We start from the raw sequence: 22,773 nt of genomic DNA, 5'->3' as shown, positions 1-22,773 counted from the left end.
CCCCCCCCCCCCCTCTGCAGGTGGGGAGCTGGGGGCTCGAACCAGGATCCTTACGCCGGTCCTTGTGCTTCACGCCATATGCGCTTAAGCTGGTATGTTACTGCCTGGCCCCCCAAAGTGTTACTCTGAGTTTAGTAAAACACTTAATATGTGTGCATTTTCTTTTAACATCCCCGTGCCATCTAAAAGCAACCTCGTGTTTGCACCCTTGTGTGTGTCTTGTCGTCAGTACCGGAAACCATGGTGCCCAGAGCACCTGGGCTCCCGCCAACTGTCCCAGGAAATTCTCAGCTGACTTCTCCCTGCCGCCTTCACCGCTCCCTGTTCCAGGGGCTCGGCTCTTAAAAAACTGCTCTGAAAAGTTAGGAAATGGATCCATTTACTTGAAAGACACACTGGTAATATATATTGTGTTCATACATTAAACTCCTTGATTCATCTGTTTGGGTTTTCCAGCCTGATGAACATCTCCACTTAAAACACTGCATTCTCTTTGACTATCCAAAACCCTCTTTCAAACTGTCTGCTTCACTCTCTGCTTCTGTATTCTAGTAGTATGAGCCAGTTTTCCTAAGACATTAACCATTACTCCCCAGCCAAGGGAGGCCAGTACAGGAAACTGTCAAAGAAGGTGGCAGGCAGTATGGGCTTTGGATGCAGACGGACTGCAGTTGACTTTCCTCTCTGACTCTCACTGACCTGCCAGCGCAGGCAAGTTCTCCAGCTCTTCCCGGCCTGTACTTCATCTCTCTGTCGTCAGAGTCATACCAAGTCCTTGGAGAGTATGGTTCTTGCCCTCTGCCCCTTTAAGTGACTTGTTTGTTCAAGAATTTAACTCAGCGCTTTCATTTGTTTTAGTAGGTGGCAAGTGGGAGAAACCATCAGAGATTCTGGAAATCAAGGGACAGAACTGGGAAGAACAAGTGAACAGTCTGCCTGCAGTCTTCAGAAAAGCCGGCTTTGCCATCGAAGCTTTCACCAGACTGCCCTACCTGTGCGAAGGCGACATGTACAACGACTACTATGTTCTGGACGACGCCGTCTTTGTTCTCAAACCAGTGTAGACGTGTGGAGGCCCACATGTTCAGAGCGGACCCCAAGAGTGTCCGCCCCGGAAGAGGGGCTGCATTCACTGTTACGTGAAGGGTGAAGGGAGGATGTATGGGGGCCTACTCTTCTCAATATCATGTAGGAACTTTAAAAGCCAAAATACTAATTATTTCTTTGTAGTGTGTAAGAGGAATGTTTTTTAAAAAAAGCAAACACCCAGCTCTTTGAGGATTTTTATCAACTCTTTACTCAGTAATGCAGGTCACATTCCAATTATGGAAGATATTTTTTATACTTAAATCGCAGTGGGGCTCACTCCCAGTCAGAGCAATAGTCACGACTTCACGTCGAACCAGTAAACACGGATCATTTTTAATATGAAGAAGACCGGCAATAAAGCTGTCTACTCACTTGCAAATATTGGTTATAAGGTATAGCCACTGATATTCTTTCCTGTTAGAAATTCTTTTTGTCATTATTCAAGAACATGTTTTTAATCATGCTAATAAACTTTTTTGGAGATGACTTTGGCATCATGTTTGAGTTACTCCAAGGCTTCCCCCAGCATCTTTTATTGTTCTGACTTCAGGGGTACCCAGACAGTATCGCTCTGTGAAAAACAGACTTGAGTTAGTGGTAAAGGAAGGCCTCAGAGTGGGTGGGGGCCACGGGGATTGCTGCAGACTGTGAGGAACACAGAGGCGCGGTGTAAAAACTCAAAAGGATAACTTCATAGCATGCTTCAGGGGCCACCCCCAGTCCACTGCTCAGGCCGCTTGAGGACATGCAAAGTGGCGGCTCTCAACTTGGTGACAGCTTATGAGACACACCCTCATAATTTTGTTTTTCTAGACAATCTCAGGTTCTCAGAATTGAAGCGTTCAGTTGTGTCCTCTGACACGGTGCAACCAACCAATGTTTTAACTCAGCTCCTCACTCTAAACTTGTATACCTCTTTCCCAGAACTTGGTTCTTCTTGAAACCCTGAATTGAGTGTACGATTTACCAAGAATATGGTTTGACGAAGACCAGGCCAGGCTCACACATGCTAGAATCCATGAGTGCCTCTAACTTTGTACCCTGTAATACTAAATAGAGGATCTCATTACCAAGATCAATAACCATTGCAGATATTCCAAAGAGAGAGAGCACTTACCCCAGAATCTCAAATCGTAGTAGTAACAGAGACACCGACTTGAGATTGTGGTTATTAACAATATGTTATCCTCACAACTTTCTTTCCTTTCTTTCTCAGCCAGGTGTTTCATTAACTATCCTCATTTATATGCTCATAGAAGCCATCACACCAGCACATTTACTGCAGCACCTGGATCCAAAGGAGAATTCAAGCTTTCAGAAGAATCCCTTCTTCATTAAGATAGCATGCCCACATCCTCATACCAGAGTCTTCCATTGTTACTGTGTAGTCATAATAAGAGTTGGCTTATGTGATTTATGCAAAATTGTTAACTGGTGCATTCTAATGTTTGTTTGTTTTTTCCAGGAACTCAAATAAGTGAAATGCGAATAATTAGCACCCCAGACAGTAAAAATAGAAAAGAGGAAATGAGTTCACTTAATGTAGTTTTTGTCTGATTGAGTTTTGCTCCTTTATAAAATTGTCAGAATCAGGGGCTGCTGGTTTAGACTGTCAAACAAGAGGGCAACGAGAAAGGCAAGGTTAGCTGAACCTGTTCCATAACCTTGAAATCGCTAATTTGAGAGTCTGTGAAAGCAATACCACTACCTTTACCCTGCTCCCCCAAAGCTGAGAAAACACAGACACCTTTGTGTTTCAGCATGAAAAAAAAAAAGTTTCTTGAAGTTGGAAGTTTTCTCGAGACCAGCTTGCTAAAAGTACCATCTTAAGGTGAAAATTCAAACCAGCAGATCCATCCACCTTTGTCTGTCTGCCCTGGACAGTCCTCGGCATGTCACCACGGCCACTAGATGGCAGTGCTGTTGAGGAAGTGTCCACGGCTTCTTCCCTCACCCTCCTCTAAATGGAATCATGTTCTCCCTTGCAAAGTACAATAAAGCTGCCTTCTTGTCTGCACCATTCCTCGTGTAAGTGCTTTGTTGTATCAAGTTAAGATTGTCCGGGGAAATTCAGAAGAACTATTGATATTTGTGGTCAGAGCCAGCCAGCCGGTCGACCCCAAGGGTTGGGGAGAAAGGAAACGCTAGCCGCACCTGTACGCCCAGCTCCTGCACCTGCCGCGGCAAGTCCCTGGAGTGTCTAGACCTCCGACTTCAGAGAAAGGAGCGCAGATACAATACCCTCAGTCATTTCTCCCGCATGCAAAGCAGCAGTGTCTCTATTCTCCCATCTGCCATCTTGGTTTTTACACAGCTGACTTTTAACAGAAAAGCAGCTGAGCTGGGAAATAAAAGTTGTTTCAAGTCTTGAGGAAAGAAAGATTTGTATTCACTTAATTCTGAGGGTAGTTATTTTGTTTTTGTCTTTCTCACAGTGGTGGGACTTTGGAGCCCCAGCCACCTGAGTGTAGCATTTAAATAGGTTCCTAGTGAAGGAAGCTTTGTTCAGGAGTTGCTTCCTGCCACTGAGAAGTGTTCTGTAATTCTACTCAAACAACTATAGCACTTTGAACATGGGCCTCCAATGGCCAGAGTGACCTGTGTTTGTGCAGAGGCCTGAATACCTGCAGCCCAGGTGATGACGCAGTGTCTAAAGTGTGAGACTCAAGCATGAATGAGATTCTAAGTTTGACCCCTGATACCACTCCTGCCAGAGGGAGGCTTTGGCTCTCTCATATTAATAATTTTTAAAAATGTATTCCCTTTTTGTTGCCCTTGTTTTATTGTTGTAGTTACCATTCTTGTTATTGTTGTCGTCGTTGTTGGAAAGGACAGAGAGAGATGGAGAGAGGAGGGGAAGACAGAGGGGGAGAGAAAGATAGACACCTGCAGACCTGCTTCACCGCCTGTGAAGTGACAATCCTGCAGGTGGGGAGCTGGGGACTTGAACCAGAATTCTTAAACGCTGGTCTTTGCACTTTGTGCCACCTGCGCTTAACCCGCTGCGCTACCGCCCAACTCCCGTTAATAAATTTTTTTTCCAATTTTTTAAAAATTTATTTTCCCTTTTGTTGCCCTTGTTTAACATTGTTGTGGTTATTGATGTCATTGTTGGATAGGACAGAGAGAAATGGAGAGAGGAGGGGAAGACAGAGGGGGAGAGAAAGATAGACACCTGCAGACCTGCTTCACTGCTTGTGAAGCGACTTCCCTGCAGGTGGGGAGCTGGGGGCTGGAACTGGGATCCTCACTCTGGTCCTTGCACTTTGCGCCACGTGCAATAAATTTTTTAACAAGTACACCCAAGGTACACTGGGTGGAGTGTGTCTGTTGCTATGGGCAAGGACCTGGGTGTAAGCCCCCAGTCCCTTTGTGCAGGGAAGAAGCTCCATAAGCAAGTGTTTCTGCCTCTCTGTCTCCCCCTCCTTTCCCTTCTTTCATAATTTCTGCCTCATCTAAAATAAATATTAAAAATTACCTTTTATATGTAAAATGAAAATTTTTTTTTCATGCCCCAAATAACCAGGTAAGAGCAGAATGCTATAAACACCTGTACCTCTTATGGAAATAATTAAGAACAGAATGTCTAAATGCTGTTTGCCCATGTCCTGTTTAGAAGGCAAGGCAAAATGATGGTTTTATTTATTTTTTTTAAAGCCCATTTGATTTTTAAAATTTTTAAAAAAAAAATTATTAATTCCCTTTTGTTGCCCTTGTTGTTTTATTGTAGTTATCATTGTGTTGTTATTGATGTCGTTGTTGGATAGGACAGAGAAAGGAGAGAGGAGGGGAAGACGGGGAGAGAAAGACAGACACCTGCAGGGGGGACACTTCACAAGTGGTGAAGCAAGTCTTCAGGTGTCTTATCTTCTCCCCTCTCTCAATTTCTCTCTGTCCTGTCCAATAAAATGGAAAAATGGCCGCCAGTGGATTCGTAGTGCCGGAACTGAGCCCCAACGACAACCCTGGAGGCTAAATAAATAAATAAACAAAGGACAGCTGCTTTCTAAATTCAAAATTGGCAACGGAGGGAAAACATGATCCACTGTAGGCACTGGAGGTAAGGCGCTTCTCTCCAGGATTGAGCCAAGAGCCCAGACTTGACATTTTTGACGGTGCTAAACATGAGTTTTCCATAAATCACCACCAGATGAGCTAGAGAACAGCCCCGCTGTGGCCATTTCTGAAGGGAACGTCCACTTCTGCCATTGACAAAGTAACGTCTGCCAGTGTTAGGCATTTCAGTTATTAAAATATTTCACAGGTTGGCACGTGTTTCATTATACGTGACGGCCTGAAGGAACCCTCTAAGGGTTCACAGTTAGATTTTCGTTACAAAAGATGGAAAGATGGTTATGCAAAAGCAGGTGCAAACCTAACACTTCAATACGCTTCCTTTCAATTCTAATAAAAGGGCATTCATTCACAAGTATTTCTGTTGGGGCTTTGAGGACATAAGGCCATTTCCTTATGTTACTATTCTATATGGATAGTTTTTTTTTGTTTTGTCTTATTTTTTATTTTATTTTATTTCTTTGCCTCTAGGATTATCTCCAGGGCTCAGTGCTGGCACTACAAATCCACTGTTTCTAGAAGCTGTTTTTTTTTTTCCCCCCATTTTTTATTGGATAGGACACAGAGAAATTGAGAGGGGGCAGAGAACCTGAACCTCACTCAGCCCAGCAATTATTAACTCTCCACCTGTCCGGGTTGAACGCATACTCCTACACTCCTGGGCCCCCATTCTGCCTAAGTGACCCCCCCCCACAGCTTGTTTGACTTTATCTGCCAGAGATAAGAGCTTTTCAAAGCGATAAGGACCACCCAGCCTTTAAATAGGTGATGGTGGTGGGGGGTGGTCTGCAGAGTGGTTTTCCCTTGTTTGTGTTGGCTTCTGGACACCCAGGTCTGTGAAGTGTTGGGGGGCAGAACCCAGGCACCTCTGGCATGCAAGTCCTGCGCTCTACCACTGCGCCACGTCCCCAGGCACACTTGCAAGCTTGTATTTGAACCCAGATCTACAGATACACTGAACCCAGATACACTCCCTGCATGGAGACTGTGGCTAGAACTCTCAGCTCCTAGCTGTTGGGGACATGGTGGCTGGGTTTTGTCTGCCTCTGCAGGACTGGGGTGTGCAGGCCCCACCCCTCCCCCCTCCACCCCCATCTGGGGATGGGTCTGCAGCGGGGAGGCTGAAGGGAGCCAGGGTTCAGCGCTCCAGCCCCACCAGCAGTGGGCGCGCCTGGGTGTCCCGTGTCCCGTGTCCCGTGTCCCCGCCCCGCCCCGGGCTCAGTGCTGCGAGCTGCTCCACAGGTGAGGCAGGTGAGACAGCTGAGGCTGCGGCGCCGGGGCTGGGGGTGTCAGAGGGGCTTCTCGGCCTGGTCCTAGGGTGGGAGGCACAGGCCTACCTGCAACGAGGTGATAGAGTGAGAAAGGAGTGTGACCAAGGGCAGGTAGAAGGGCTTTGGGGGCGCCTGTAGGGTGGAGGGGGGGAGTGGGCTGGGGTGGGTGTAAGATAAAACTTGCAGACTGGGGGCTTGGACCTTTTCATAGTAAGGGGGTCGGGGAGGGGCAGGAGACAGCTGGCCTGGGAGGGCGCCTATTGCCACTGCAGCACTGGGGGTGGGGTGAGGGGAGCTCTGGTTGGTGCTGTGCTGTCTCTCCTTCTCTCTGTCTCTCCATCTGAAAGGGCTCCCCGGAGTGTGAAGCCCTGGGGACTAACAACAGTATTACTAATAATAGTGATTAGGACAGCATTGGTGGCTGGAGACAGCTCGCCTGGTGGCGTGAAGGGGGCATGGGGTTGCAGGGTCTGGGGCGGGCAAGGTCCCGGGGAGCCCGGGAATGGCGCATGCGCAGGGCCCAGGCAATGGCGCGCACTTGGCAGTGTGATCAGCAGTAGAAACAATGGCATCGGTAGTAACAGAGCTGTTGTTCCCAGTGTACATGTGCCTTGGCTGGGTTCAGTTCTTGACAGGTGACTGAGAAAAGCCCTGGAAAAGCTCCTTCCCCCCTTTTTAAAATGTGAGCACTGCTCAGTTCTGACTTAAGAAGTGGGAGATGGACCCTGGGACTTGGAAGCCTCAGGCATGAAATATTTTTGCATAAGCACTATGCTACCTTCTCCACCCCCCCTTTTATTTTAAAGTGAGAGGAAGGAGAGAGAGAGAGAGAGAGAGAGAGATCACAGCACAGAAAACTCTTAATGCAGGGGCGGGGGAGCTGGACTCAAACCTGGGTCATGCACACTGTAAAGCAGTGCGCTATCCAAATGAGCTATTTTGTTAGCCCTAATGAGAGCCCTCTCCACGGCTGTCAGCTCACCCCGAGGCTGCTGTCAGCCAGGCCTGGGAAGATGCCCAGAAAGCAGATAGCGCCCACTTATGCTGTGGGTAAGTGTGAACTTGAGCTGTGTTTGCCCTGTGGGTGGGAGGCAGCCCTCAGCATCAGACCATCCACAGGGGAGGACACCCCAGTACAGGGGGTGGGGGTGGGGGGTGCAGGAGTTTGCCCACATTGTCCAGCGAGTGGGTGGTCCAAGTTACAGCTCAGACTTCTCTGCTGGAGCTGGTTCAAGTTCTCTCAGGTTGGCCACTGCAGACAGCAGACAGGCTACAAGCAAAGCTGTGAGCCTTTGGGATCATGAAGCTCTGGCATTGCCACTTGGTAGACCTGTGACCTTGGGCAGGTCGTTTAACCTCTTAGAAATGGTTTCCTCACCCTTAACTTATTTTATTTAGTTCATTATTATTTTATTTATTTAATTGCCACCAGGGTTATCGCTGGGGCTCGTTGCCTGCACAAAACCCCACAGCTTTCGGCAGCCATTTGTTTTTCTTTCTATTTTATTCAGGAGGATAGAGAGAAATTGAGAGGGGAGGTTCTCCGGAGATAAGGAGAGAGAGAAGGATAGACACCTGCAGACCTGCTTCACCGCTTGTGAAGTGACTCCCCACTGCAGGTGAGGAGTGGGGGTTTGAACCTGGTCCTTGAGCATGGTAATATGTACTCTTAACTAGGTGTGCCATCACCCAGCCCATTTGTTTGTTTGTTAGTTTGTTTATTATGAGAGCACTGGTCAGTTTTGGTTTATGGTAGTGCTGGGAATTGAACCTAGGACCTTGGAGCCTCAGGCATGAGAGTCTCTTTGCATAACCATTATTCTAATAACCATTATGCTCTCTCCCTGCCTCAATGAGATTTTATTTTTAAACATTTAAAATTTTTTTTAAATGATATTTATTTATTGGATAGAGACAGTCAGAAATCGAGAGGGAAAGTGGTGATAGAGAGGAAGAGAGACAGAGAAATACCCACCAACACTGCTTCACCATTCATGAAGCTTTCCCCCTGCAGGTGGGGGCTGGAGGTTCAAACCTGGGTCCTTGTGCATGGTAACCTGTGCACTCAACCAGGTGTGCCACCAGCCAGCCTCCCTCAGTAAGATTTTATTTAAACTTTTGCAAAGGTGAAGGAGGGATTCAATATTTTGTTAAAAGAAAGCCCTTTACTCAGTACATATATATTCATTTTAACTTTGTGTTGAATAGTAGGAAAATTTCTGTTCAGGATGCCCCTGTTAGCACTCAGTCAGATGCATAGATTTTTTTTTTTCTGCCTCCAGGATCATCACTGGGGCTTGGTGCCTGCACTTGAATCCACTGCTCCTGGGGCTATTTTTTCCCTTTTCCTTACCTTTGTTGTTTATTGTTGTTGCCGTTAACATTGTTGTTGCTGTTAACATTGTTGTTACTGTTACTGCTGTCATTGTTGCTGGACAGGACAGAGAGAAGTGGAGAGAGGTGGGGAAGACAGAGAGGGGGAGAGAAAGATAGACACCTGCAGACCTGCTTCACCTGTGAAGCGACTCGCCTGCAGGTGGGGAGCCGGGCGCTCAAACCGGGATCTTTGAGCCGGTCTCTGTGCTTTGTGCCATGTGCACTTAACCCGCTGCACTGCCGCCTGTTACCAGAATTTCTTTTTATAAGAGATAAAAAGTAATTGAGATGGGAGGAAGAGAGACAGAGAGATACCTGCAGCACTGCTCCACCACTCATGAAGCCCCCTCCCCTGCAGGAGGGGACTAGGGGCTTGAACCTGGGTCCTTGGGCATGGTAGGGTGTGCAGAGTGAATTTATTTATTTTTATTTATTTACTTTAAGATTTTATTTATTTATTTATTTATTTATTTATTTATTAATGAGGAACATAGGAAGAGAGAGAAAGAGCCAGACATCACTCTGGTCCATGTGATGCTGGGGATCGAACTCAGGACCTCATGCTTGAGAGTCTGATGCTTTATCCACTGTGCCATCTCCCAGATCACTTATTTATTTATTTTTTATCTGAGATGGAATGCTCTGGTATTTTGGAAAGGCTGTGGCAATACCTTTGCAAGCTTCACTAAACAGGGAATATCTCTCCTTTAGAGGGTTACCTACTCCTCTGGGTTTGCCTGTGTTGTTTCCACTGGGACTGTTTCCTGTTTGTTCATCCAGATGCTGTTTCTGAGGTAACCATGCTCCCCCTCGGGTTTGTGATTAAAGTTCACCATTTTCATCTGAGGTCTGGGCCAGTCAGTCCCCACCTGCTTAGTTTCTGCCCATGTGCACTGGGGAATCTTTGGGTGGGGTGGGGTAGGGGAGCTTCCATGGAGAAAGCTATCAACCCTCCCAATCATCTTTCCCTTGCTTGGTCCTTTCAATCTCTTTGGCCAGTCTGCTGAAAGAGAGTGACCCATGGGGCTTTTAATTGAAAGCAAACCCTGCACAGGCGATGATGGGCTGGGGTTTCCTAGGAGCAAAGACATTAGGCTGGGCAGAAAGCCGGGCGTCTGTTTCGGTAACCGGAGAGCCCTCTGCAGAGTTAATGGGGAGAGGGCAGTGGGAAGCACAAGTGGCCACATTGTCTGGGAAACCGGAGAGCTATCAAGTGATGCCAGCTCCCGGGGCAGCTGACCAGAGGGCAGGAAGAAGGGCAAAAGGTACCTCAAAGCCAAAAAGACCTAACACAAGCATTGTGATTAGAGTTTGGGCTGGGCGACCTCAGAGTGCTCTGAGGTCCCCTTGCTCACAGCCTGCTGGAAGGCACAGCTCTCCAGTGTCCCCAGCTTTCCGTGGGGACAGAATTTATGAGAGGAGGGGGGAGAGAGAAAGAAAGACGCCTGCAACACTGCCTCAGTGTGCATGAAGCTGCCCCCCATGTGGGGGACTTGGGATTTGAACCCACGTTTTTTTTTTTAAATATTTATTTATTTTCTCTTTTGTTGCCCTTGTTGTTTTATTGTTGTTACTGATGTTGTCATTGTTGGATAGGACAGAGAGAAATGGAGAGAGGAGGGGAAGATAGAGAGGGGGAGAGAAAGATAGACACCTGCAGACCTGCTTCACCATCTGTGAAGCGACTCCCCTGCAGGTGGGGAGCCGGGGGCTCGAACTGGGATCCTTACACCAGTCCTTGCGCTTTGCACCGCCTGTGCTTAACCCGCTGCGCTACAGCCCAATTCCCCCCCTTTGTTAATATTTATGAATTCCCTTTTTTGTTGCCCTTGTTGTTTTATTGTTGTAGTTATTGCTGTTGTTATTGCTGTCATTGTTGTTGGATAAGACAGGAAGAAATGGAGAGAGGAGGGGAAGATGGAGAGGAGGAGAGAAAGACACCCGCAGACCTGCTTCACCGATTGTGAAACAATTCTCCTGCAGGTGGGGAGCTGGGGGCTCGAACTGGGATCCTTGGACCAGTCCTTGTGTTCTGCGTCACCTGTGCTTAACCCACTGCCCTACCACCCGACTCCCCCGAACCCATGTTCTTGTGCATGGTATCAAGGGCTGGGAGACAGCTCACCTGATAGACCACACACTTTACCGTGCTCAAGAACCGGAGTTCGAGCCCCCGGTGCTACACAGAAACACCATGCACAGCACTAGGGAAACACGTCCTGGATGGTGGAGCAGTGCTGTGGTGTCTTTCCTTCCCTCACTCCCTCTGTCTTCCTCCTTCCTCTCTGATTCTATCTGGAATTAAAAGAGAGAGGAAGAAAAGGGTCTGGGGCCAGGCGGTGGTACACCCGCATGAACACTCATATCACCATGTGGACCTCATGGAAATAGAGCATCTTCTTCACTCTGCCTTCCCATCTCTCTCTACATTTGTTGGAGAAACTGTTAGGAAGCTTGTTAGTCCTGGGCAGCTACCTATAAACTTGACTTTGTTGATGGCACCCAGTCCCTCAATATTTATCATTATTATTGCTGTTATAATTATTATTTTTTTTCTATTCATTTTCCCTTTTGTTGCCCTTGTTGTTTTTCATTGTTGTTATAGTTATTATTATTGTTGTTGATGTTGTCATTGTTGGATAGGACAGAGAGAAATGGAGAGAGGAGGGGAAGACAGAGAGGGGGAGAGAAAGACAGACACCTGCAGACCTGCTTCACCGCCTGTGAAGCGACTCCCCTGCAGGTGGGGAGCCAGGGGATCGAACCGGGATCCTTATGCCGGTCCTTGCGCTTTGCGCCACGTGAGCTTAACCCACTGCGCTACCGCCCAACTCCCTATAAAGATTTTTTTTTTTTACTGGCACAAGCCCGAGAAGCCCCTCTGAGCCCCACCCCCCGGCGCCGCAGCCTCACCTGTCTCACCTGTCTCACCTGTCTCACCTGTGGAGCAGCTGGGGTGTTAAAGGAGCACCTGAAGCTCAGCATGTTCGCACCCAAGCTCCATCTATGATCCCCCACATGTGCAATATCTCTGAGTCTCCCCCTTTCTCATCCTCTTAGATGCCCAGGCCCAAACGCTTGCTGTCACCTGTACCTTCTTCATTTCTTTTGTTCCCCGCATCCAGTCTGTTGGTACCACTGTTATTCACACCACCTGGCATCCAGCCACATCGCCCCACCCTGGCTGAGGTCTCTGAGAAGCCGTTGCTGTCATCTCTCAGCTAGTCTGGCGCCCCCAGCCACTGCCTTCACTCTCCAGGGTATTTGCAACACGACAGTCTGTGTGTTTGATATGGGAGAGAGCTTAGTGGTTCTGCAAAAAGACTTTCATGCCTGAAGCTCTGAGATCCCAGGTTCAATTCCCACCATAAGCCAGAGCTGAGTAATAACAAGTAAAATGAAAGCATGTCTTATTCTTGTGCAAATGGCCTTCTGGTGGTTCTAATCCCCTCCCCACTCCCGTACCCCATAAGAGGTAGTGCAGTGGCGAGAGCACTAGATTTAATAACACAAGGTCCTGGGAGCCAGGCGGTGTGGTGTAGCAGGTTAAGCGCACATGGTGGAAAGCACATGGATCTGCATCAGGATCCTGGTTCGAACCCCCAGCTCCCCACCTGCAGGGGAGTCGCTTCACAGGCAGTGAAGCAGGTCTGCAGATGTCTTTCTCTCCCCCTCTCTGTCTTTCCCTCTTCTCTCCATTTCTCTCTGTCCTATCCAACAACAACAACAACAATAATAATAATAAAACCACAAGGTCTTGAGTCTGTGTGTGTGGCAGAGTGGTGCTTTGCTTCCCTCTCATGTTAATCAATAACTTAAAAAAAAACTTTTTATATTTATTTACTTATTTATTTTCCCTTTTGTTGACCTTGTCTTTTATTGTTGTTATAGTTATAGTTACTATTGTTGTTGTTATTGATGTTGTTGTTAAATAGGACAGAGAGAAATGCAGAGAGTAGGGGAAGACAGAGAGGGGGAGAGAAAGACAGACACCTGCAGACCTGCTTCACTGCCAGTGAAGTGACTCCCCTGCAGGTGGGGAGCCGGGGGCTCGAACTGGGATCCTTGTGCTGGTCCTTGTGCTTTGCGCCATGTGTGCTTAACCCGCTGTGCTACCGCCTGACTCCTTTATTTATTTATTTATTTTTTAAGAACTGTAGCATCCTTTAAAAAATATTCTATTTAAAAATATTTATTTATTTATTTATTTGGTTTGGATAGAGACAGACAGTAATTGAGAGGGAATGGAGAGATAGAGGGAGACAGAAAGAGAGACGCCTGCAGCACTGCCCCACCACTTGTGAAACGTCTCCCCTGTAGGTGGGGACTGAGGCCTTGAACCTGGGTACTTGCACACTGTAATGTGTGCACTTAACCAGGTGCACCATCACCTGGCCCCATAAATGAATCTTTAAAAAAAAATTAAAAGATTGTCTAAAAAAGTTGTCGAGCAACTGACAGTGGCCTAAACTCATCCCCCGTGGCTCTTATCCTCCTTTTCCTGATGGTTCCCCTGATCCATCCTCTCCCTTCCACAGATCTCTGCTTGAATGTCCCCTCTCCAGGCTTTCCCCTTTCCACCCTGTCTATAGCTGAGTGAAGCAATTACAGAATCCAGATCTTCCACCTTCTGCATCCCACAATGACCCTGGGTCCATACTCCCAGAGGGATAAAGAATAGGAAGGCTATCAGGGGAGGGGATGGGATCCGGAGTTCTGGTAGTGAGAATCGTGCGAAGTTGTACCCCTCTTATCCTATGGTTTTGTCAATATTTATTTTTTATAAATAAAAAAATAAAAAGAAAAATAAAAAAGAATAGGTCCAGAGCAGGCTTTAGTTTAAGGCTAAGTTAAGACAGTCACTGAGGGAAGATTATACTTGGCTGTGAATTGTTCTTGGTGGCCAGAATATTTGGAGTTTCTTCCTCACCTCTGACTCCACTTGAGAATTCTTTTTTTTTTTTAAATATACATTTAAAATATTTATTTATTCCCTTTTGTTGCCCTTGCTGTTATTGATATCTTCATTGTTGGATAGAACAGAGAGAAATGGAGAGAGGAGGGGAAGACAGAGAGGAGGAGAGAAAGACAGACACCTGTAGACCTGCCTCACTGCCTGGGAAGTGACTCCCCTGCAGGTGGGGAGCCGGGGGCTCGAACTGGTATCCTTAGTCTTTAAACGCCACCTGCATTTTACCCGCTGCGCTACCGCCAGACTTCGGAGAATTCTTTTGAGCCCTATGTGAGCTTCAGGACTGTTTTACCTATTGCTGATGGTTCTCCCTTCAGTATTAGGGGGTTGTTTACACACAGAGTTAAAAACAGACGAACGGGAGTCGGGCTGTAGCGCAGCGGGTTAAGCGCAGGTGGCGCAAAGCACAAGGACCGGCATAAGGATCCCGGTTCGAACCCCGGCTCCCCACCTGCGGGGGAGTCGCTTCACAGGCGGTGAAGCAGGTCTGCAGGTGTCTATCTTTCTCTCCCGCTCTCTGTCTTCCCCTCCTCTCTCCATTTCTCTCTGTCCTATCCAGCAACGACAACAACAATAATAACTACAACAATAAAACAACAAGGGCAACAAAAGGGAATAAATAAATAAAATAAATATTTAAAAAACAAAAAACAAAAAAACAGACGAACATTTAGCTAAAGACTCAAGGGAGCCTTCTTTTTAAAAATTTTTAAAAAATTTTATTTATTTATTTTCCCTTTTGTTGCCCTGTTGTCTTTTTACTGCTGTAGTTATTTACTGTTGTTATTGATGTCGTCGTTGTTAGATAGGACAGAGAGAAATGGAGAGAGGAGGGGAAGACAGAGAGGGGGAGAGAAAGACAGACACCTGCAGACCTGCTTCACCGCTTGTGAAGCGACTCCCCTGCAGGTGGAGAGCCCGGAGCTCGAACTGGCATCCTTACGCTGGTCGTTGCGCTTCGAGCCATGTACATTTAACCCGCTGCGCTACCGCCCGACTCCCTTATTCCCTTCTTCTTTTAAGATGTATTTATTTATGAGAGAGGGCTGGAACATCACTCTGGCACATGCCATACGGGGGATAGAACTCAGGATCTCACACCTGCACGTCCATCACTCTAGACACTGCACCTCTCTTTCTAAAAAGAGACACCACAGCCCCAGAGCTCCTCCCAGGGTCGTAGGGTTCCATGTGGTGTACCTGGCCACTCACTTGGAAAAGCTGGCAGCCCACCAAGTGAGCTATCTATCTCATGGGCCCCTTAAGTCAGTATGAAATGCCATATAATTAGGTTCAGGCCCCTGGTCCCCACCTTCAAGGGGGAAGCTTCACAAGCTATGAAGCAGGGCTGCAGGTCTCTCTCTTTCTCTCTCCCTCTCTGTCTCCCACTTCCCTCTCAATTTCCCTGTCTCTAGCTAATACATAAATTTTAAAAACTGTCACACAATTCAATTGAAAGGTAAACTTACACACAGACAAAGGATTTAGGGGGACATTTCTTTTTTTCTTGTGCCACTGGGACCATGTAACATGCTTGATTCCACTGCTCTGGGCAACTTTTCAATTAATCAGATTTAGTTATTTACTTACTGTCTTTCTGCCTCCGGGGTTATAACTGGGGCTCGGTGCCGACTCCACAAATCCACTGCTTCTGGTGGCCTTTCTATTGTTTTGTTTTGTTTTGTTTTTAACTTGGATAGGACAGAGAGAAGTTGAGAAGGAAGAGATAGAGAGGGACAGAAAAAGAGAGACACCTGCAGTACTGTCTTACCACTTGTGATGTGTCCCTCCTGCCGATGTAGGGTGGAGGCTTGAACCTGGGTCCTTGCTCATGGTAACGTATGGGCTTCACTGGGTGTGCCACCACCCAGCCCCTGGGCAATTCTTTTTTTTTTTCTTTTTAATATATATATTTTTGATTTTGATTTTTTCCCTTTTGTTGCCCTTGTTGTTTATTATTGTTATTGCCATCATTATTGTTGGATAGGACAGAGAGAAATGGAGAGAGGAGGGGAGACAGAGGGGGAGAGAAAGACAGACACCTGCAGACCTGCTTCACCGCCTGTGAAGCGACTCCCCTGCAGGTGGGGAGCCAGGGGCTCAAACCGGGATCCTTACGCCAGTTCTTGTGCTTTGTGTCACGTGCGCTTAACCTGCTGTGCCACCGCCCGACTCGCAGGAACCTTCATTTCTGTGCGAATCTTTCTGATTGGTTTGGATTCTCAGCTTGATCTCTTCCTGTCTCTCAGGGATTTTGTGCCACCTGCTATTAGGGCTCTGAGAACCTCTGTTGCACACATTTTGCTTTTTTTCTTGATAGCTGATTAAGGCAGGAGAGTGTACTTGTCAATTACTCCATGATAGTTACAAGGAAAAAAAAAATTCCAGAATGGATACAGGCTACATTTATTCTAACCTTTCACCTGCTGTTGGCATTTGAGTTGTCTCCAAGTTTTTTATTTTTTTTATATTTTTATTTTTATTTTTTTAACCAGAGCACTGTTCAGCTCTGGTTTATGGTGGTGCGGGGGATTGAACCTGGGACTTTGGAGCCTCAGGCATGAGAGTCTGTTTGCATAACCATTATGCTATCTACCCTCCACCCTGTCTCCAAGTTTTGACGATCACATAGGAAACTATATAAGCCTTTGGATGGGTCTGTACTTTTAATTTCTCATGGGTAAAATGCCATGATTGGTGTTTCTGACTCATACGGCATATACTGTGTTTTAAACTTTTTTTTAAGTTTTATTTATTTTAATTTTTAAATTATATTTATTTATGTATTAGATAGAGTCACAATTAGAGAAGAAAGGAGATGATAGGGAGAGAGACGGAGAGACACCTGCACTGCTTCACCACTCGCAAAGCTTTCCCCCTGCAGTTGGGAACTGGGGTTTCAAACCAGGGTCCTTGCAATTGTAACATGTGCGCTCAACCAGGTGCACCACCTCCTGGCCCCTCTCTTCTCCTTTCTTTTTTCCTCCTCTTACTTGATAAGACAGGGAGAAATTGAGAGAGGAGACCCTCTCTAATTTCATGTCCTCTTCTCTCAATTTTTCTCTGTCCTAGCCAATAAAATGAGAAAAAAAAAAAAAAGGCTGTCAGGAGCAGTTGGATTTGTAGTATCAGCACTGAGCCCCAGCGATAACCCTGGAAGCAAAAAAAAAAAAAAAAAAAAAAGAGAGAGAGAGAGAGAGAGAGAGAGAGAAAGAGAGAGATAGCATCAGACCTGCTTCACTGCTTGTGAAGCTTCTCCCCCTACAGGTAGAGAGTGCAAACTTGAACCCGGGTCCTTGCATATGATAAAGTGTGCACTCTACTAGGTATGCTACCGCCAGGCCCCTGAAATACACTTTAAAAATACAAGCTTGAAGAGCCAGGTGATGGTGCACCCAGTTGAGTGAACATGTCATAATGCACAAGGACCTGGGTTCAAGCCCCTGGCTCCCACCTGCAGGGTAGTTGGGGAGCTTCATGAGTGATGGAGCAGTGCTAAAAGTGTCTCTCTTTCTCTCTCTCCCTCTCTCTCCCTCCTCTCCTCAATTTCTCTTTCTCTATCCAATAAGTAAATAAATAAAATATTAAAAGCAACAACAAAAAAACCCAATCTTGAATCACTTCTGTGCTTAAATTAACCACAGGAGGAGAATGTCCCAGGAAGCAAGCACATCTTTCCTTTTCCTGTGCTTTTTTCTGAGCCGGGGACTGCTGAGTCACGGAGACCCGGATTCCAGGCAGGGTAAGTCCTGGAGCTGATCTCATTCATCGCCTGTGATGATTCACGCACTTCCTGGGGAATGGGGGTGGGAGTGGGAGGAATCAAGTCAGGTGCCTGATGTTACAAAGTCGCGTGTGCGTGTGTGTGTGTGTGTGTGTGTGTGTGTGTGTATGTGTTTGTCACAGTTATGCTAAAAGAAGTTTCAAGCCAAGATTTTCCCCACACAGGGCATATTCGGGTCCAGGTATAATTAAAATTTACTGAAATTTTCCATCACAACCAACTCTTATAGAAAGGAGTTGCAGGGGGTAGATAGCACAATGGTTATGTAAAGAGTCTGATACCTGAGGCTCCGAAGTCCCAGGTTCAGTCTCCCGCAGCACCACCTTAAACTAGAGCTGAGCAGTGCTCTGGTTAAAAAAAAGAAGGAAGTCTCTCTTCCTAGTCCATATTTACATTAAAAAGTTGATGATTTTTATTTACTTATTGGATAGAAAGCATCAGAAATCGAGAGGGAAGGGGGAGATAGGGAGAGAGACAGAGAGAGACACCTGCAGCCCTGTTTCACCACTCACACAGCTTTTCCCCTACAGGTGGGGACTGGGGGCTCGAACCCAGGTCCTTGTGCATTGTAACATGTGCCCAGCCTCCATATGGACATTTTTGATTGTCACACTTAGTTCCACATGTTCAGTCCCAACTTAGACACGAGCGAAACTTTCTTACAGATTTGCATCCGTTGCTGCAAAAGGTGGCGGTGAGTCTTCCCATTTCGGTTCATCAAAATGTGGTCTTCTGTGGATGTTGGGTTTGATGACATCTCCTTGCTTTTTAGGAAGAAATAATAGATGGAAGCTACTTGCATGGTAATGTCCCCTCCCTCCCTCCATGTCCCCCTCTCTCCCCCTCTCTTTATTCTCCCCTTGAGGCTTTGAAGAATTTCTAACCAGAATGCACCTGTGATCCGGTTGCGGGAAGCCTTTTCAAAGGTCTTTATTTTCTTCTTTTTATTCCCCTTGTAGCGTTCCTGGATCTTATCCAGTTTCAGAGGTAACCCACCCTTGAAGGGAGGAGGAGTGGGAGTGGAGGGATGGGACAGATTGCTAACAGCAGTTTCTAGCAGAAGTTGCTCAATTATAAAAAAAAAAAAAAAAAAAAGGGGGGGGTCATGTGATGGTGTACCTGCACCTGGTTGAGCGCACACATTACAGTGCACAAAGACCCAGGTTCGAACCCCCAGTCCCCACCTGCGGGGGGGAAAAGCTTTGCAAGTGGTTAAGCAGTGCTACAGGTGTCTCTGTCTGTCTCCCTCACTATCAGTGCCATCCTTCTTGACTTCTGGCTATCGTCCCAAATAAAGATGAAAAAGAAAGAAAGAAAAGGAAACACACATACTGGTCCTCACGTGTGTCAACCCACACTCGAGTTGATGAAGGAGACACATGTGTTTCAGACACTTCCTTCCTGTTCTAGCAATGACATCAACAACAACAATAATAACTACAACAACAACAACAAAGCAAGGGCAACAAAAGGGAAAATAAATAAATTAATTTAAAAAACCTAAATGTGTATATATTTTCTTTGTTTCTTTATTTATTGGATAGAGACAGAAATTGAGAGGGACGGGAGATAGAAAGGGAGAGAGACAGAGAGACACCTGCAGCCCTGATTCACGGCTCGTGAAGCTTTCCCCTGCAGTCGGGGGCTGGGGGGCTTTGCAAGTGGTGAAGAGGCATTGCTGGTGTGTCTCTGTCTCTCTCCTCTATCGCCCCCTCCTCTCTTGGTTTCTGTTTTTTTAAAAAAAATGTTTTTTTAATCTTTATTTATTGAATACAGGCAGCCAGAAATTAAGAGGGGAGGGAGAGATATAGAGAGACACCTGCAGTACTGCTTCACCAATTGCAAAGCTTTCCCTCTGCAGGTGGGGACCGGGGGTGCGAACCCCGAGGGGTCCTTACACATTGATATGTGTGTACTTCGTGGCGTGCACCACCACCCACCCCCTCGGTTTCTGTCTCTATCAAATCAATCAATCAATCAATCAATATATTAAATATAAAAAGAAAATGAGACCTGTTAAGAGACTGGTGTCCAGGCTGTTCCCAGCTCCGGAGCCCCTCCACAGCTGTGCCAGGCTACCCAGTCTCCCATCTTCAAGTGCCCCGTGAGCACCCCGGGCCCGTTTCCCCCAGTCTTCCTAGGCCCTGGGTTGGCAGGAGGGGAACCCGCCCTGGTGCACTGTCTTGTCCGTCTTCACCTGCAGCTCCCACGAGTGGACGGCAGAGCTGGCCCCCAGTGTCCTGGCCTACCTGCATGCCCGGAACGTGGCCTTCACCGTCACCAGCCTGCAGGTGTGTCCCCGAGACCCAGCCCACCTCTCTTCTCCAGGTGGGGACTGCAAACTTGGGGCCAGTACCAGAAGAAGACTGGGTGGAGAACCGGACTTCATGTCCGCCCAGGGAAACCCTCTGTCCAGTTTTACTTAGTGTTCTCTCTCTCTCTTCTTTCTGGAACCTGGCCTCACACATGCTTAATTTCACCACTCTGAATTTCCCTTTTCAGATAGATAGATAGATCGATAAACAGACAGATGAAAGAGAAGGGGAGAGATGGGTCTGAGTGGCAGCACACCTGGTTGAATGCACACATTATATGGTACATAAGGACCCAGGTTCAAGTCCCCATGCCCCACCTGTGAGGAGGAAGCTTCATAAGTGGCAAAACAGTGCTGCAGATCTCTCTCTCTCCCTTCCTCCCTCCCTCTCTCTCTCTTTTAATTTTTTTTGCCTCCAGGGTTATTGCTGGGGCTCGGTGCCTGCACTACGAATCCTCTGCTCCTGGAGGCCATTTTGTTGCCCTTGTTTTTGTTATTGTTGTTGTTATTGCTGTTGTTGTTGGATAGGACAGAGAGAAATGGAGAGAGGAGGGGAAGACAGAGAGGGAGAGAGAAACACAGACACCTGCAGACCTGCTTCACCGCCCGTGAAGTGACTCCCCTGCAGGTGGGAGAGTCGGGGGCTCGAACCGGGATCCTTATGCCGGTTCTTGTGCTTTGTGCCATGTGTGCTTAACCCGCTGCGCTACCGCCCGGCCCATCTTTCTCCCTCTCTATCTCCCTCTTTTCTCTCAATTTCTCTATGTCTCTATCCAGAATAAATAAATGTAAAAATACATAAATAATATATATTTTTTTATTTAAGAAGAAGAGGAGAGACAACCATGGCACTGAGCTCCATGGTCGCAGTGTACCACTGCTTGCTCCCTCCAGTTCCTCTTTCATAAATAATTAAGTCCATAAATCCTTTTACTTTATTTATTTTCCCCTCCAAGCTTATTGATGGGGATGGGTGCCTGCACTGTGAGTTCACTGCTCCTGGAGGCCATTTCCCCCCCCCCCATTTTTCTATTGGATAGGACAGAGAGAAATTGAGAGGGGAGGGGAAGATAAAGAGGGAGAGAGAAAGACACCTGCAGACCTGCTTCATTGCTTGTGAAGCGACCCCCCTGCAGGTGGGGAATGGAGGGCTTGAACCGGGATCCTTGCACATTGTACTAACCCAGTGCACTACCACCTGGCCTCCTTAATCTATCTTTTATTTTTTTATTTTTTAAGAATGTGGGTTGTGCACTGATGGCTTGGGGCATGAAGAGGGTGTGAACAGTGCCCATCTGGGGGTGGCAGACACTCTGGACAGAGACCAGCTGGCTGAACTTCAAGCTTCAATCACCTGCAGGGGACCCCTGGCAGCCCACGAGGTGATTAGAACCCTCGGTGGCTGTTGATGGCCAGAAAGGAGAGGCATGCCCAGCTCTGTCCAGTGTTTATCTTTCTCTCCCCCTCTGTCTTCCCCTCCTCTCTCCATTTCTCTCTGTCCTATCCAACAACAACATCAATAACAACAATTTTATTGATAGGACAGAGAGAAATTGAGAAGGGAGGGGGAGATAAAGTGGGAGACAAAACACTAGCAGTACTTGTTTCACTGCTTATGAAGCTTCCGCCCCACCGTGGGTGGGGACTGGGGGCTTGAACCCTGGTCCTTGAGTCCTGCAACATGTGAGCTCAACCAGGTGCACCATTCCCCCTCTCCCCCCACCCCATCCGAGTCCCCTCTGACTTCTAACTGTTGGTGCTGATGAAAAATGGGGGCGTCAGTCAAACCAAGCCAGGGTGCAGGCTGCTGGCTTTGAGGAAGGGGGACCTGGCCAGGCTCTGGCCGTGGTGCTGACCGCGGTGCTGACTGCGCGCCCAGCCCTGCCCTTGCTGCTCACTGACTCTCTCCACCTCCTCCAGGCGGCCATGGAGAATCACCTGCAGCAGCGCTTGTACCAGCCCCACAAGCTGCTGGCAGACCTGAGGGAGGCAGATGCCCAGCAGTTCAGCACTGCTTTGAAATGCCTGCTGGGAGACAAGAAGGACCGATGGGTGAGGGCTTCCTGGCATCTCGGAAGGAGGGAAAGTCTAGGGTAGGGCTGGCATTTGTGGAAGTAAATTGAGCCTCAACACGGGACTTGACCCTTCTTAATCTCTGCCTTCCTGGGTGGGGCAGAAGGGTGGGTTGGGAGCTAGGGTTCCTTCCTTCCTTCCTTCTTGATAGGACACAGAGAAATTCAGATGGACAGGGAAGACAGAGGGGGAGAGAGAAAGAGAGAAAGAGAGAACTTCACTCATGAAGCGTCCTCCCTACAGGTGGGGAATGGGGGTCTTGAACCTGCATCCTTGAGCATTGTAATATGTGGCTTGAGAGCTCTGCTTTCCCTCGCTTTCTCCATAGTTCAAATGATGAAGGGGGACTAGAAGTTTGACTCCATAAGCATTTGTGAACATCTGCTGTGTGTCAGTGGACACTGGGTTTGGGCATAGGAGATGGTGAGAGTGTATTGCAGACATCTCTCATTGTGAGATGAGAAATTTTACCCATGTGTCAACAATTTTACTTACTGTGAACCATTGATTTCCCCTCAATAAAAAGGAAAAAAAGATATATATATATATATAGAGAGAGATGGTTTCTGCCCTCTAGGAGGGAAAAAAAATAACCACAGAAACTTACTTTCTACAAATTGAAATAAGTCATGTAAGAATATCCCAAAGCAAGATTTCTGAGACCCAGAAAAATCCCTGGATCCCAGAAAGGTGAGGGTTAGAGGTTTCTTTCTTTTTTAAAAAAAATTATTAATTAATTTATTTTTTAAATTTATTCCCCTTTTTAAACTTTATTCCATTTTTTGTTGCCCTTGTTGGTTTATTGTTGTAGTTATTATTG

The 22,773-nt window shown here is 47.0% G+C and overlaps 2 protein-coding genes across 5 annotated transcripts in view; both read left to right on the top strand.

Moving 5' to 3' along the window:
• Window positions 1–3,109, top strand: part of METTL9 (methyltransferase 9, His-X-His N1(pi)-histidine) — a 51,675-nt gene extending 48,566 nt beyond the window's left edge. For 2 of the 4 annotated variants that reach the window (XM_060172824.1, XM_060172827.1), the window contains exon 5: window positions 859–3,109. In XM_060172824.1, coding sequence (XP_060028807.1) covers window positions 859–1,064 — 206 coding nt within the window. In that variant the 3' untranslated portion in view covers window positions 1,065–3,109. The remainder of the gene's footprint in view (window positions 1–858) is intronic. The other 2 variants (XM_060172823.1, XM_060172826.1) reach the window with 2 other exon arrangements.
• A 14,324-nt stretch (window positions 3,110–17,433) lies between these two features.
• OTOA (otoancorin) overlaps window positions 17,434–22,773 on the top strand; it is a 63,733-nt gene continuing 58,393 nt past the window's right edge. The window contains exons 1-6 of the mRNA XM_060172820.1: window positions 17,434–17,524; window positions 18,232–18,260; window positions 18,339–18,369; window positions 18,526–18,553; window positions 19,770–19,857; window positions 21,801–21,932. Of these exons, the coding sequence (XP_060028803.1) occupies window positions 17,434–17,524; window positions 18,232–18,260; window positions 18,339–18,369; window positions 18,526–18,553; window positions 19,770–19,857; window positions 21,801–21,932 (399 nt within the window). The remainder of the gene's footprint in view (window positions 17,525–18,231; window positions 18,261–18,338; window positions 18,370–18,525; window positions 18,554–19,769; window positions 19,858–21,800; window positions 21,933–22,773) is intronic.

This window comes from Erinaceus europaeus, chromosome 15, assembly GCF_950295315.1.
Source record: "Erinaceus europaeus chromosome 15, mEriEur2.1, whole genome shotgun sequence".
In the NCBI taxonomy this organism is placed as follows: domain Eukaryota; kingdom Metazoa; phylum Chordata; class Mammalia; order Eulipotyphla; family Erinaceidae; genus Erinaceus; species Erinaceus europaeus.
The sequence above is the reverse complement of the archived record's forward strand: the minus strand, read 5'-3'. Positions and strand labels throughout refer to the sequence as shown.